The 15,971-nt window shown below is 37.0% G+C and overlaps 1 protein-coding gene across 17 annotated transcripts in view; it reads left to right on the forward strand.

Moving 5' to 3' along the window:
- NAV3 (neuron navigator 3) overlaps positions 1-15,971 on the forward strand; it is a 619,870-nt gene that overhangs the window by 554,259 nt on the left and 49,640 nt on the right. For all 17 annotated transcript variants that reach the window (XM_060777419.2, XM_060777418.2, XM_060777420.2 and 14 more), the window contains 3 exons: positions 3,419-3,471; positions 6,979-7,002; positions 8,229-8,306. In XM_060777419.2, the coding sequence (XP_060633402.2) occupies positions 3,419-3,471; positions 6,979-7,002; positions 8,229-8,306 (155 nt within the window). The remainder of the gene's footprint in view (positions 1-3,418; positions 3,472-6,978; positions 7,003-8,228; positions 8,307-15,971) is intronic.

Consider the following 15,971-nt stretch of genomic DNA (forward strand, 5'->3'; position numbering starts at 1 on the left):
CTTCTCCCTCCCTAATTTTACACCAAACTTAATGAAACTTGACATACTGCTACAACACATCCTTCTCTGTTAGCATACCAAATTTCAACTTGTTCAGATGATCTGCAGATTTCTAGGAATTTTTTAAATCAGTTTTATAAATAATTTATTAAAATTAAAATAAAAGAGCTACCTCATTGAATTTTTAAGGAAATAACAAAAGGTTATAGGGGATCACTCCCCCCAACTTTCAGACACATTCATATTCTTGGAAGGCACCATTTGTGCAACTGCGGCCCAGCAAGGTTAGAAAATGTAGCATCACCTCCCAGCAGGCTTAGTTGCATTAAAAACTCTTCATCATAGTTCTGACTCACTTCTGCATTCCTGGAATCAATCATGCAAGGCGAGTTGAAACTATAAGGTACTACAGCCTCACAGAAACATGGTAGAAGTCCCTTCGGAAGGCAAAAACATCTGATTTTTTTCCAAATTACGCCACATCGGAGTGAACCTATCCAATCCTAGTAGCAATCCATGATTTGGTATTAAATCACATCCTAGGCAGAATATCTTAAAGGCTAGATCTGAATCAAGATGTCTATTACTTAGAAGTCTTGAACTAATTAGTGTGTTAGGTTGCCAGTTCATTAGATTTTCTGGCAATGTGGTTAAAATCATTGGAGTTACATGCCAACACTGATATTACTCTTATGCTTTAAGGAGCCATTTATCATTCTGCCATTCTGATTACTAAGCTTTCCTAGGATTTTACTATCAACAACATTATTTTTGTCTCTCTACTGTCACAATGTGCATAAAGGTTGCTGGCTACTTGCCTGGTTAAGCTCTCTCACACTTCTTAACTACACAAAACCAGAGGTGCCTTCCTCCCCTTCTTCCAGTGCTTTGACTCTTCGGTGTGTCTACATTTGACAGCAACCCAAGCTTCCCATCCTTTTTTTTTTTTTACTCTGGTTACAGCAGTTCCAGCTGATTTTACAATTTAACACATAGTTTCCAACATACTGAGCTGGCCATGGCCATCTGTGCTCAGCTAGGAATATCAATATTTAAAAATCTAGGGATATTGTTGAGCTATATGAGTATAAATGGGAAACATTGATCTGATAAGTGATGATTCTTTACATGTTGTGGATATACAAATTTTTAAAATGATGTTTCCTTAAAATGAAGAAACATCATGGACTTAGAGCAGGGGTTCTTCAGTTGTTTGGGTGCTCAGGTATTTGCCCCATTCAACTTAGCCAAGAATTCTGGGATCTGAAGTCTCAAACACTGGGAGGACCAAAGGTTGGAAGCAATGGCTTAGAAAATAAGCGCCACTAATACAAGCATGTCAGGGAAACAAGAAGCAATATCCCACTTTATCATTTCTGGACACATTTATATGCAGATATTTCAATATGAACTTTTTTCACATCTCTACTGCAGCAGAAAGTTGAAGGGCTAGTGTTGGCTAAGTTATTCTTATCCTTATTTTCCTTATACTGGTCAGTCTAAATGCTGAACAGGGTATAAGGTTACAGCCTGTGCTTGATGGTGTTACAGTCCCTCTGAAGGCGCAGGTTCGTAGCTTGGGAGTGATCCTGGACTCACTGCTGAGCCTGAAACCCCAGGTCTCAGTGGTGGCCAGAGGAGCTTTTGCACAATTAAAACTTGTGTGCCAGCTGCGCCCGTGTCTTGAGAGATCTGACTTGATCTCCCAAGTCCCGAATAGATTATATCCCGAATAGATTACTACAATGCACTAAAGACTGCTCAGAAGCTCCAGCTATTCAAATGCTTGGCAGCCACCAGATTGCTCACTGGTGCGGGGTACACAGAGCAAACAACTCTTCTGTTATGCCAACTCCACTGGTTGCCTATTAGTTTCCAAGCATAATTCAAAGTGCTGGCTTTAGCCTATAAAGTCATAAACGCTTCCGGCCCAACTTACCTGTCCGAACGTATCTCCTTCTATGAACCACCAAGGATATTAAGATCACCTGGGGAGGCCCTGCTCTCAGTCCCACCTCCTTCACAGTTATGACTGGTGGGGATGAGAGACAGGGCCTTCTCCGTGGTGGCCCCTCGGCGTGGGACACCCTCCCCAATGACATCAGATCCACCCCCTTCCTCCTGACCTTTCAGAAAAAAACTCAAATCCTGGCTTTGGGATCAAGCATATGTGCATTAGATGGATCAACTGGGAAGAGAATGTTTAGTAGACCACAAAGGACTCCTTTGGATTATGTTTTGAACCAGCAAACTGTTTTTAATTGATTACTTATAATTGTTTTAATTGTGTTAATTTTAACTGTGTATTTATTTATTTATTTGGCATCTAATGGCTGCCTGTGTAAGCTGCCCGGAGTCCCTCTTTGGAAGTGAGAAGGATGGGATATAAATGCCCTAAATGAATAAATAAATAATAAATAAATAAATAAATAAATAAATAAATACAATAGACATAACTGGGTTACACTAGACATTAGATGAACTAAAGCAGTTCAGAAGTATTAAATAAGGAATAAAACACCTGGATCACCAAGAATGGTAATTGGTAAACCAATTTAGAAAAAAAAAATCTGAAGCAAAGCAGTAAAAATATTTGAAATATTTTTACTGTTTTGCTTCAGATTTTTTTTCTAAATATTTCTTGTATGGTTCCAAAAAACCCTTAAATATGACCCAGAGTTATTCTGAGGAATGGGCCTTTCCTAATTAAATTTTCTTAGTAATTCTTTGGAACTATTTCATTTTGTTCTTTTCAACTTTGCTCCTTGAAAAAAGGGCTATTTCATGTGATGTCTTTTTAGCTTTTGATCTTATATTAGCTACATGAGATAACTTTGGGGATGTTAAATGTACAAATCAATGCACCAATTTTTTTAAAACTGGAAGGCAGTAATCTAATCCAGTGGATATTATAGACTGAAGCTGAAATTAAGTTGTCTTGTTGATTCTAAGGATCAAACTAGCAATTAGTGATTGTGTGAATGGCTTTTAAAAATAAACGGAGTACACCCTAGAGTTGTATGCCTGGCAAGATTCACTTTCATCGTAAAGACAATTTGGATTTCAAGCAACATTTTAGAAGTCATACATTTGCCTTGGCAAACATTAATTTGCCAAAAGGCAGTATTCAAATTGTGTTTTGCTCTCAAAGTGAGGTAAATGTTGTTTACCACTAGAAAATAAAGCACCATTAAAATCTTTGTAGCTAAATGTTTCTCTGTAGAGAAAAATCATTCTCAGCGCAAGAGGAATAACACAGTGTGTGTTTCTAAATGGATAGCCTTTATAATAGCTTTCTTTTTGTAGAAAATTGTTTTCATTTGAAAGAGATGTTCTATTATTGAGCCTGACAACAAATAACCCCTGTTGTTTCATCAATATTTTTGTAATAATGTTCTTGCTGTTTCTCTGTTTTTAGTACATGGGTCCTCATTATCACTAGTTTCCAGCACTTCTTCTCTCTACTCCACGGTAAGTATTGACAGAGCTCAGATTGTATTTGTTATGAAAAGCTTGTTAAATGGTCCCCAAAAACAAATATGAATGTTTAACGTTGGTGGGACAATGTAAAATGTGGCTGTTTGAATTTAACATCTTCTTAGTACTTTTTAAAATACCAGTGCTAAATTTGGCTCTATGGAAAATCTTTTGTGTTTTCCCTTGAAAGCCAAATTGTAAAGAATCTGCTTGAGCCCATTTGCATGCCACCTGTAGTTGTTACATTGCCATTCACACTTATTCTTTTTTCAGGGTTTTTTTTTTTTTTGCACTTTGATAGACAGTAGAGCAGAAATTGACAACTTGCTGGATTACTTTTGCTGTGTTGAACAAAGCTTACTGATGTGTGGAAGATTACTCTGAAATTACAGTGTTGTTTTGAGCAACACTGTTTTCTATCAAAAAATGATATTTTTGGAACTAGACAGTAGATAACGTTAATTATTAGCCATATTTCTTCTCTGGAACAAAATGAAAGGTTTTTCCTATGATGAATATTAGAAGCAGAATAATATTATGGATTGAATAATTATATTGCAGTAGTTAATACTCATGAAAATATCATTTAAACATTTAATGGAAGGGGGACCTGGGTCATTTAGGACCTCATCACGTTGGGCCAACTCTGTGCTATGATGCTTCCAAGATGGAGCCAGGATGCATCCCACCAGATCCTATGTCATGTCGCAGGGCTGCTTCTTTCAGGGCTTCGTGGTGGGAAGCCAGATAGTGATTATGGAAATGGGGAAGAGGCAATGTGGGCAATGTGGGGTGCGGGACGACAGTTTCCCTGGCTGCCTGCCAAATTTGTCCCGCTGCCCCATATAGGAATATAGAGATAAGGCCTCCCTTTGGAGGAGGTCTAAAGGTTTTTGAAATATATTAGCATTACATGAACTGAATTAAGTTATTCAACCAAGGTTCTGATTGTGGTCATCACTTGCCCCTATATAAATTAATGCCATCAGACTGCTTTTTGTTAAACTCCTCCCCCAATTGAAATATAACAAATTCTATAAAAACTAAAGTAGTGCTTTCATAATGAAATTAAGGGCATAATATAAAATGAACATTTCATATGTATGGTTTACATTTTATGATCAAACCCCACAATTTACATATTTTTATCCAAACTGCATTTGAAGATTTAAAAGAAACTAAAATAATATTCAAAATATGGATAGAAAAATGGGAAAAGATATACAATCCAAGCTGATATTATGCATCCCAGGCTGCAATGTATAACTTTGCGATGTGATAGTTAAGTTGCTTCTCCAATAAATCACTATATTGAAAAACCCACTACACAGCAGGGTACCACAAAATATGAGGAATTTTTTCCAGTCAGGAGTAGGGCACCCAGAACTTTCAACCATTTTCTATTCCCAATTACCACAAGACACCTTGTCCTACCAACAACCATGTTGCTCACTCCTTGTGTAATGATCCTGAGAATGCAACTAGGGCAAAACTTCTTTCCTGGGAATACAATCATTGCATAACCCCACTGTTCTAAACACTATAATTGTAACTTGATTTATGATGTTTCAAATTCCAAACAGTCTTTAACAACATAATTTATTTGGCAAAATGGAAATCTGAAATATTGCACAACCCCTAATGCTACATCAGTGCAAAATATCGGATGGATACAGAGGACCAATTATTGCACACCTAAGTCCCAAATACATTTAAAAAAACAGACTCCTTAAATAAAATTTAGTGGAATCTCAGAATCCACTGAGGTTGTTTGGGGTTTGGTTCCAGAACCCTATGTGGATACCAAAACTCATCAATGCTCAAGTCTAATCATAAACAAGAGTACAGTGAAATTGTGTCCCTTATATAAAATGGCAAAGACAAGCTTTGCTTTTAAATACATATATATCAATAATTTCAAGTCATGGATGGTTGAATTCATGGATAAATAGGGCCCATCCTATTCCAAGCCAAGCTTTGTGGGAAGATTAAGATTTAATCCTTGAAATACCTCCCCCCCCCCCCCCCCCCACACACACACATGCTAATCTGATTTCCTTCAACTCGGGATATGTTTGGCAGTAAATGTCTGATAGGGGTTTCTTCCACCACCTCCTTCACCCTTACATGACTCCTTTCTTTTCCTTGACTCACACCTTTCTCCTTGGCCTCCTCTGTTGCAGGGCTGGTTCCTTTCTCCCCCATCCATCTACATGGCTGGGCCTTTTCCCCTTCTCTTAGTACTTTGGGCTTGCCTTTTTATTTTCTTCCTTCTATGCAGCAGCAGACCCACCTGCCCTGTGTAAGAGGAGGGAGGAAGGCTTTCACACACCCCAACCATCCAGTTACCCATAGATTAACAAGCTCTGATTTATACTAGTCAGGATCTTGGGCTTTGCAGTTTGGTGAGGCACAGAAGCTTTTTGGTTGACAATTCTAAATACTGCAAACCCTAAACCGCAAATCCCAGGATCCTATAAAATGGAACTGTGGCAGCTAGAGTAGTGTTATAACTGTGCAGTATGATAGAACCCACAATGTCTTGGAATTTCCAGACTGAGTTGATTTTTTTTTTTGCCATGCTGCCAGGCCAGCCAAATTATGCAGCATTATATAACAAATTACTTGCGAAACAGCCTTCTTAAGATTTCTGTATCTTGAGCCATTACATCTTCATTTCCAACCACTTGACAACTTTTCTTGTTCAGCCTCACAGTATCTAGCTGTGATAATGGAAGCTGAAGAACATGTCTGTTAAGGACAAAGGAGCTTTTGGGGTTATAGATTGATAATTTGTATTGTACTTGAAGGTCATAATCCTTAATCAGTGCTTCTCCTGCTGATTCTTGCCATCACCTAGGAATAATGCTCACATAATTATGCAGTTCGTAATCAAGAAATTGCACTCTAGTAGAAACATCAAAGAAAATATTGATATCAGTGATGTATGTGTCAAGCATAAAAACAACATTGCCTTCTCTTGTGATATTAGACGATCATTATTACTTATTTCCTACTTGCATTTTCAGGTTAAAATGTACCTATTCTGCTTCTCAGAAAATCATTATTATTATATTTATTTATCTTAGGTCTGAATTGGGTGTGGGAAGTGCACAACTTATGCATTACCCCTTTCCTACCTATTTAATTTTTTTTTAAAATATATTCATCTGTATATGTATTTGTATATGTATATGTATATGTATTTGCCTTTAAAATTGTTGTATCATGTTGTGTCATTGTTAGACACTTTGAGTCCTTATGGGGAGAAAAAATTTAAAAATAAGAATAATAGGTCAAGTGAAGTCCTGTAGCTGGAAGGGGGCAGACACATGGGCGAACCAATGAAGAGGGTACTTTGGGATGATTACTTGGAGAAAACAAAAAAACAAAAATGGGGAGCAAAAAAATGAGGGTGCAACTATGACGTGGTGGCAACTATTTTGCAATGAAAATGGTATCAATCTATTTATATTAAAACAGCTTTCTCTCTCCCTGTAGGCTGAAGAAAAGGCACATTCAGAGGTAAATATTATACTACTTTAATGTTCGTGTAGACTATTTTACCTTCTTTAGACTGTTAACTTCTAGAATTTCCCAGTTAGTCTGATTCTCTGTGAGAATTCATGTTATCTGATAGTAGCGAAATAGCATCAATTAGCCCTTCAGTCAGTGTTCTATGGTATGGAAGGCTGTAGCTCATTAGTAGACCACATCTTTTACATGCAGAAAGTTTGAGATTCATACCCAAACAGAGCTAAGAAAGAATTCTATCTGATAAATGAAGGGTCATTGCTGCTAAATTATGTGGTTGGATAAAAGGTCCTGACTTAGTGTAAAGATCTTTCTGTGATCCTATGAAGTGCAGTACACATTTCACTGGGCATTTACTAATACCTTTTGTTCATTCGGTAGAGCTCTTGAGAGATTATGCTACCGGGTATATAAAGCAGTAAATACTTACTTCAAATGCTTAATCGTATGCTTATGTATATGAGTTAATTTCATCCTTCATAAATTTTAGACAAATCCTCTTGAGGCACATATATTTTTATCTCTCACACTCTCTGTTCTGCTTCTGCAGGAGAGAGACAGGGAAGCACAGAGAGAAAGAAATAGCAATATGCAGATGATGTATTTTATTTGTAGACTATGCATGAGATGTGTCTACATTTATAGCTTTAAAGCATTGGATACATTAATAACTGATCAGGTTTTCAAAGGTGTCTAGTATGTCAGATTTAATATTGTCCATAGTGGAAACAGCATGCTGTACTAGACGGGCCTGTGGTATCAGTCAGCATGGTTCTCCTGTTGTTTTGATTAGCGACCTCATCAGATGGGCTGCCAAAATCACCCAACATTGTCCCACTCAGCTGAGTCTCATGGGGGAAAGCATTGGCATCCCAGTTTCCCCCTGTTGACTTGTATTCAACACAGGAAGCCTCCCATGTTGCTGCAACAGCATGTCCTGGTTTGCCTCTACTTTTACAATGGAGTCCCAGTGGAAGTTGCTCTACATCATGGGATGGGAGCCACAGGCTCCATCATAAAAGTAGAGGTGAACTGGCACATGCCACTGAAAAAGGATCTCATATGATGAGGTCATAAGTATTTAATGTGGAAATATTGGGAAAAATTAATACCAGCTGTTTTTTCCTGAAGTAATTTAGACTGCCAAATGATTTTTGGTTAAAACATAATAGTATACAAGCATGTTTTAAGTAGAATTTGTCTGCTCTTATACCCAGCAAATTCACAAACTACGAAGGGAATTGGTTGCATCACAGGAAAAAGTGGCCACCCTTACTTCACAGCTGTCAGCAAATGTAAGTCATTTATTATTGCCATTCATTACTTCTGCATGATTCCAACCAACATTTAAACCACAATGCTCATGTGAAGATGTTCACTGGTGCTATCAATGAAAATGGAATAATAGAGGTGACCTTATATATGTTATTTATACTGTCCAATGCAGCCAAAAGATTCTCAGAACAGCTTACAAATAATTATAAGCAGGACACAAAAGTAAAAAAGAATGATGTATGGGAAAATTAAGTCCATTGAATACTGGCCTCTCTTTTCAGAAACAAAAGCAATGGCAATGATATTGCGGGTAGGGTCCAGAAAAACAGGCCAGAGTGATAACAGCGAGAATCTGGAGGAAAGTCAAATGTTTCCTTCTCATATTTCAAATGAGTCCTTCTAAAATGAATCTACTTGCAAACTTTCAATATTGTTCTTCAAAACAGGATTGTAAATTATAAAGGAAAATGTGTTACAGCAGAACTATGATGAAAATGTTGTTTGACTTGGAGTTAAGAGAAACATATTCTGAGTGTAATGGAACTTGGTTAAATTCATTAATGTCATGGAACATAAATGTGTGATTCAAGTCCTTTCAATGTACAATGTTATTTTCTCTACTTTGTTAGCAAGTGGGAAGATCTTGCTATTATATTTTATTACTGTATTTATTTATACCCGACTGGTTCTCTCTTAAAGGAAACTCTAAGTGGCTTGGGAATATTAATTATTGTTATGCTATGCCCAATTTCCCTGCACCATGAGAAATTCTACAAGCAGTGCATTTACATTGCTATGGATTTTTTTATGGAAGGGACCACTAGAAGGTTGGGATAATTCCTAATATTTTGAATTTATTTTCAACTATGCAGACTGAACATAGATTGAGACAAACATTCCAGATCAATATTTGCTTCCTCATTTCAGACATACACAAAGAAGTAGAGAAGCACAAATATTTGTCAGTTTAAAGAGGCTAAAATTATTTCCTGTTTCTCAGTTTCTCTCTCTCCTAACATCCTGATTTAAATTTGTGTTTATATTTTTTGTCACATAGAAACATCATAGATGTTGTCATCTTTAGTTGGGCAGGAGAAAGAAAGGCATGCTCAGTTCCAGGACCATATAGTTATTTCCTAATCATCCAATAGCACCAGTAGCCATCTTATTGGCAATTTTCTTAACAAAAGGATTTCTGCTAGGGAGGACAGTCCTTAGGAATCCTTAAACTTTTGTTTCCCAACCTCCAAAACTTATAATATAGTTATTTATACTGCAGTGCTTCCATCATAAAACATGAGATGGCAATGTCCTACATCACTTCAGGTGTAAACTGAAACATATTGCAAAGTTACATCAAAATATGGTCAAGATGTTAAAGTTAAGAGAGAATGTAGCTGTTTGCTATTATTTGAGACTACTGGGAAAAGCAAGCAAAGCCCTGAGAAAAAAATGTCCTCTTTTATCCAGTTTCTGGCCGAATTACATGGATCTTCACATGTATGTGTGATCCTGCATGCCAGAAAACTTATTTTTCCTTCCCTCCCACTGTGGAGACTGGTCCATCCCTTTTAAAAAGCCCAAAAATAGCTGATTAGATGAGTGGGCTGTCAAAAGGATGCACAACTGATTGATAGGAAGCACGAAGGGGAAGTATTAAAACTCCCTGGAACTCTTTATTTTACACTGTATAATATTACAGAGGTTTAATAAATAATTAAGGAAGGAAGACATCCGGCAGAAGCTTTTTTTAATTCCCTCAATTATGCACTGATCTGTATATGTGCACATGCACATATACTTGTATTCATTCCACTGGAATATGTGCATATGCGCATATATAGATCAGTGCATAAACATTTTAAAAAACCCTTCTGGCTGATGCCCCCCATCCACCCTCCTCCACATAGAACGGAGGCCACTGAGGAGGGACCAGGAAGTTTGTGTGGGGACTTGCTCTGAGTTCCCTTGTTTTTGTCCTCCTTTTTAATCCCATATTTTGGCACTGTTTGGAAGCAACCAGACAACATCCTTTGTCCTCCATGTATTAGGACAGTTGTTCCATTTCATGGCCAAAGTATCACATGAAAGACTTTCCATAGGTTAGAATCCTAAATCTTATTTCACATTCATTTAAATTATTAAACAAAAAATAGGAGAATGGTATATTTAGACCAAATTTTATTTATCCTTTTCTTTTTAATGATGGGGATTTTTTTTTTACTACTGATGTAAAAAAGTGTCAGACAAATAGTTCTATTTATTTAGTTTTATGATCAGACATTACAGATTCCCATTCAGAAGCAGGTATCTTTAAAGAGAAACCCATTTAAAACACAATTGTAAAACTATATTAGTTAAATAAAAAAAATTAAAAAGTACATAGGTTTAAAATTAATCATCCAGAAACATAATGTACCTCCATGAGGCCAATTGTGCAGAAACTATGAAAACAAAGTTTTAAAATCTCACTGCCCATTTACTTTTTAGTTCTGTAGATATATGCTACAGTGCTTATACTTTTTATCAGTGCTAAATAAAGGGAAAATATTGAGTGAAACTATCTATAAAAACAAATGGGTTGCTTTTTATAGACTGTTGGCACACAGATTTTCCCCTTTATATATATATATATGTATTCACAGGTCATTGAACCAAACCATTTACAGCAGTGGTTCTCAATATTCCTAATGTCATGACCCCTTGATACAGTTCCTCATGTTGTGGTGACCCCCAACCATAACATTTTTTTTGTTGCTACTTCTAACTGTAATTTTGCTACTGTAATGAATCATGATGTAAATATCTGATATGCAGGATGTATTTTCATTCACTGGACCAAATTTGGTGCAAATACCCAATATGCCCAAATTAGGATACTGGTAGGGTTGGGGGAGGGATTTATTTTGTCATTTGGGAGTTGTAGTTGTTGGAATTTATAGTTCACCTACAATCAAAGAGCATTCTGAACACCACCAATGATGCGATTGAATCAAACTTGGCACCCAGAACTCCCATGACCAACAGAAAATACTGAAAGAGTTTGGTGGGCACTGACATTTGAGATGTAGTTCACCTACATCTACTGAGCCCTGTGGACTCAAACAGTGATAGATCTGGGCCAGACTTGGCACGAATCCTCAATATGCCTAAAATGTGAACACTGCTGGAGTTTGGGGAAAATAGACCTTGACATTTAAGAAGGCCAGCAGAGGAGGGACTTTCCCAGCTTGCAGACATTGTGGATTTATTAATGTAATCAGAGAAAAAAAGAGAGAAAAACTGAATGAGATTGATGTGGTGGCTCTCAATTGTGCCACATCAGTTTCTCAGATACTTTGAGACTGTAAGTGTGTGTAAAAAGAAAACCCCTTTATGTCTGGCCATCTGTGTCCACAAACCACCAGAGGGGAGCTGTTGGTGCACATGAATACGTGTGTTAAGGCTTATAGTTGCCAGGTATTTTTTATTTGAGGATTAGAAACAGGATTTGTTTACATCATCTTTTTAATTTTTGTTCAAAAAGACGCTCTTATTTTTAGCTATCTTGTCAGAAGTATACGTAATGACAAAACATCAAAGAAACATATTTTTTCAATAATAATAATAATAATAATAATAATAATAATAATCTTTATTTATACCCCGCCACCATCTCGGGGCATCTAACATGAGGCCAAGCCCAAATAATTACAATAAAGCAAGATAAAATACATACAGAACAGACAACAACATCAAATAAAAATGCTTAACAGTGACATTGTAATGGAATTAAATAATGACAATGCCATAATAAAACAAAGAATGGAATGCTAAAAGAAATGCAACGAGCTGGGCCAAATGCAAAGGATAAAAATAGCATATTTTTAAATCATATGTTATTGTTTTTAACAGAATTTCTTGATTGTTTTTACTTGTTATAATTGTTGAGGCATTTAATTGTTGCCAATTTGTGAACCGCTCCGAGTCACCTCTGGGCTGAGAGGGGTGGTATATAAATATAGTAAATAAATAAATAAATAAATAAATAAAACCTGTGGGTGATATAGATAGATGGATAAAATGCTATGTCTGGTGGGACACAGCACTAACAGTAGTGCTGTTAGTTCATGTAAAATGGTTTTGGCCAATAAAATAATCTCTCTCTCTCTTTCTCTCTCTGTATATGTGTGTGTGTGTGTGTGTGTGTGTGTGTGTGTATACACACACACACACACACACACACATACAGACAGAACTGGTTGTCAATTATTTTGAAAGGCAGTGTTAATAACTTTTCCTCTCTGGACCATACTCTGATGTTGCTTGGCCACACATTCACTGCTTTTCATTTGTGAAGTGTTGAAATGTATAGTCTAAGCAAGGAGAGCTGATGACATCTATGTAGAGAGAGAGGCCTGGAGGATAAATCTTGCTGTTACCACTAATATGAGATAGCAATGACATTTTCCCCAGCTCTGCTCATTTTTCCCATTGTGAATGTGAGTGAAAAGGGCTCACATTCTCTAAATCCTAATGTTATATCTGGCATCCAATCAAATGTACCTGCAGCAGGGTATCCTCCTGTCCTCCCCACATTCTCCTATCTCAGACTGGAAATGACTGCAGAATTTCCCCAATCTGCAGCTTGCCTTCCCAAGAAAAAAAATATGCATGCTACATTTAAGAGGATCTTCCTGGTATTTCCCCTTTCCATCCTCTTTCTCCCCCCCCCCCTCTCATATATATATATATGTGTGTGTGTGTGTGTGTGTGTGGCAAAAATACTGTAAAATATTGCTAAAAAAGCATACTAAAACATTTAACACTTAAAATGGGCCAGTTTACATGCAATTTAAACAGTTTTAAACCAGTCATTTATATTTGAGCAAAAGCAATCATGCCCTCAAAACATTAATAAATAGTCTTGTCTTTGCTTGCTGCTGGAATGGCAACAGTTTTGATGCAAGTTTCATAAATGAGATTTCATAACTGGGATACCAAGATGGAGAAAACTCTGTTTCACATCCTCCTATAATATATTATCCAGGAAGGACACCTTCAATAGACCTAAATCCTGGGCAAGGGTATTTGTATATAGGAAGAGGCACTCCTTAAAATAGTCAGGCCCAAGTCCTTTAGGGCATTGAATATCATTACCAGCACCTTTAATGCAGGCCTGAAGTGTATTGTTAGGCAGTGCAGTTCTTTAAAACTGCTATAAGAGGTTTCTTTATGGTGTTCCAGTCTAGATACTGCATTTTGCACTAGCCCAAGCTTCAGGGGCAACTTCAGTGGTAGCTCTAGACAATGTGTATTGGAATATTACAATAGGCCAATACATCGTGCATGGAGTATTGACACTAAATTATCCATGCTCCAATACAGCTGTAGGTGGCAAACCAGTCAAAGCTAGGTCACAGGGTCAACCTGAGCATCTGATGACAAAGATACATCTAAGAAGGAGCACATTACCATCTAGACACATAATTTGTCCAATTCCTAGAACCAGCAGTCCCTAGAACTTTCATTTTTTATGAATTCAGCTTCAGTTTATGCAGCCTATAACACCATGCAGACATTGATCCAGCCTCTGTATGACCTCATTTAATTCTGAGAACACAGCATTCTGGCACTCCACTCCAAATATCCTTATGACGTCACTCACAACTTCATATTATGGGAGGGATAAGATGTACCCTTGTGGCACCAAATACCTTAACAGCTGAACCAGAGTCCTCTAAGCTCTGGTATCAATCGTCTAGGAAGATTAACAAGGTAGCATACCCCTCTCTTTTTCCTTGAGAAACTTGTCAGTAAGAGTGGTATTTTATAGCACCTTGCCAATTTGACTTCTCAAAAGTTAACTGTTGCTTGCACTGATTCTACACAATACCATGACTTTAAAAAAACAACTGGCCACTCTTTGAAAGCCATGCTATGATATCCAGCACATGTGTCTCTCAACATTTGGTAAACTTTTTGGCCAACTTTCATATTTTTAGGAGAAATTCATTTGCTGAAGAATCTATAAAAATGAAAGTTTTGGTATTACAACTTTGCTCTTCATCTAAACAATTATCTTACAAAAAAACCTTTCCTGCTTTTACATCAGGCATTTTTTTTATTCTTTCTTATTGAATGGTATTGTATTTCACCTTATTTCATACTCCATTATATATGAAAAGGAATAGAAATGCAAAAGTGATTTTCCTTACTGTTTTCCCCCCACAATGTATTATCATTATTATTTAGAAACAAGGGACTTCCATCACACAGACAGACACTCACAAAAAGCTCTGACGGAAATAACTGAAGCTTGCACAAGCATTCAGGCTTATAATAACGATAATTCCTATTATCAGCAAGTCAATATTTGATTCTGTCATGTACCCAGCCCACAAAGAACTCTATACTGTGTCATAAAAATGTACTAAAGAAGTAAAGGAGGTAACATTTGAAATTTTGAGCTTTCAAAGATGGAAATGTCAGATGTCACCTTGTGATATTGGTGGGTGTTTACAGAATAATTCAAATTGCTATGTGTTTTGAAATGAAGGGGTTTTGCCCTACATTTCATAAGACAGAATGAACTCACCATCTCCAGCAGCAGATATGGGATGTCATGAAGGAGCGGTAAATCATTAATTATTTAACTTATCATTTTCCTGTTCGCCATAGCAGTCCAGAATTTGAGTAGAACTTCAAGGCTTGTGTGTATTAAATGCCAGCTTGCTTTATTATAGCTTTCAGCTGGAATCGATCCATTGACAGCTCATGCAGCAAAAATCCTTTGGCTCTTATATCTTCAATCTTTGGAAAAGCATAGTTTTCTTTACTTTGTTACAAGTGCTGCTAAGATGGTAAAAAACTTCACCGAAAGGGGGGCAGAAGACGCTACTTCTTACATTTTTACATATGCTCTTTTATATTATAAATACAAATTGGGATGTAATTGCTGTGCTTCAAGTAGATTGCAATACAGCCCTTCATAGTGGGGGAAACTATGCCATCCGCAGTCGTCCCCCTTCTTAATAATTCTTTATTTTTAAAATGGACTTGGATTAAACTAAGTTTTCAACAGATGATATCTTCAGGTAAAGGATTTTCCCTGGATAGTTCTTTAAAAGAAGGCTGTTGTTTCTAAAGTTGGGCATGTAGACACTCTACTGCTACTGGAAGAGATTACTATTTTTTTCCCATGCTTGTGTCATAACATAGCAGTACATGTTGCTTTCAGGATACACATGCAACTGTTTTTATCTACAGAAAATTGGTGCAAATCCCAAAAACTAAGGATTCTAAAGTCCATTATACAAAGGGTCTTCATTTGTGTAGATTCAGTGAAACCTTCCACCTCAATTTTTTTATTTTCAATCTATGGTTGTTTGAATCTGTCCATATGGAGCCCCCACTGTGTACATATGAATTTTATCTGTCATGTGAGGTATGTTTTTGTACATGACAATAATTACTGTATCTATTTCAAAAAAAAAGTACAATACACTAAGAACCTCTTCACATGAAGCTGTGCACCACACAGGGGACCCCATGCACCCTCCCTTCTTCCCCCATCAGATGGGGGCAATGGAAAAAGGCACGTTGACATCCTGTCCCAGCCCCTATCAGACAAGGAAAGGGAAGCAATGTGCATTGTTGCATTGCCTTTCCCCCCATCACTTACCTTCCTGTCGTGGCTGAGGAAG

Source organism: Anolis sagrei, chromosome 5, assembly GCF_037176765.1.
Source record: "Anolis sagrei isolate rAnoSag1 chromosome 5, rAnoSag1.mat, whole genome shotgun sequence".
Taxonomy (NCBI): Eukaryota; Metazoa; Chordata; class Lepidosauria; order Squamata; family Dactyloidae; genus Anolis; species Anolis sagrei.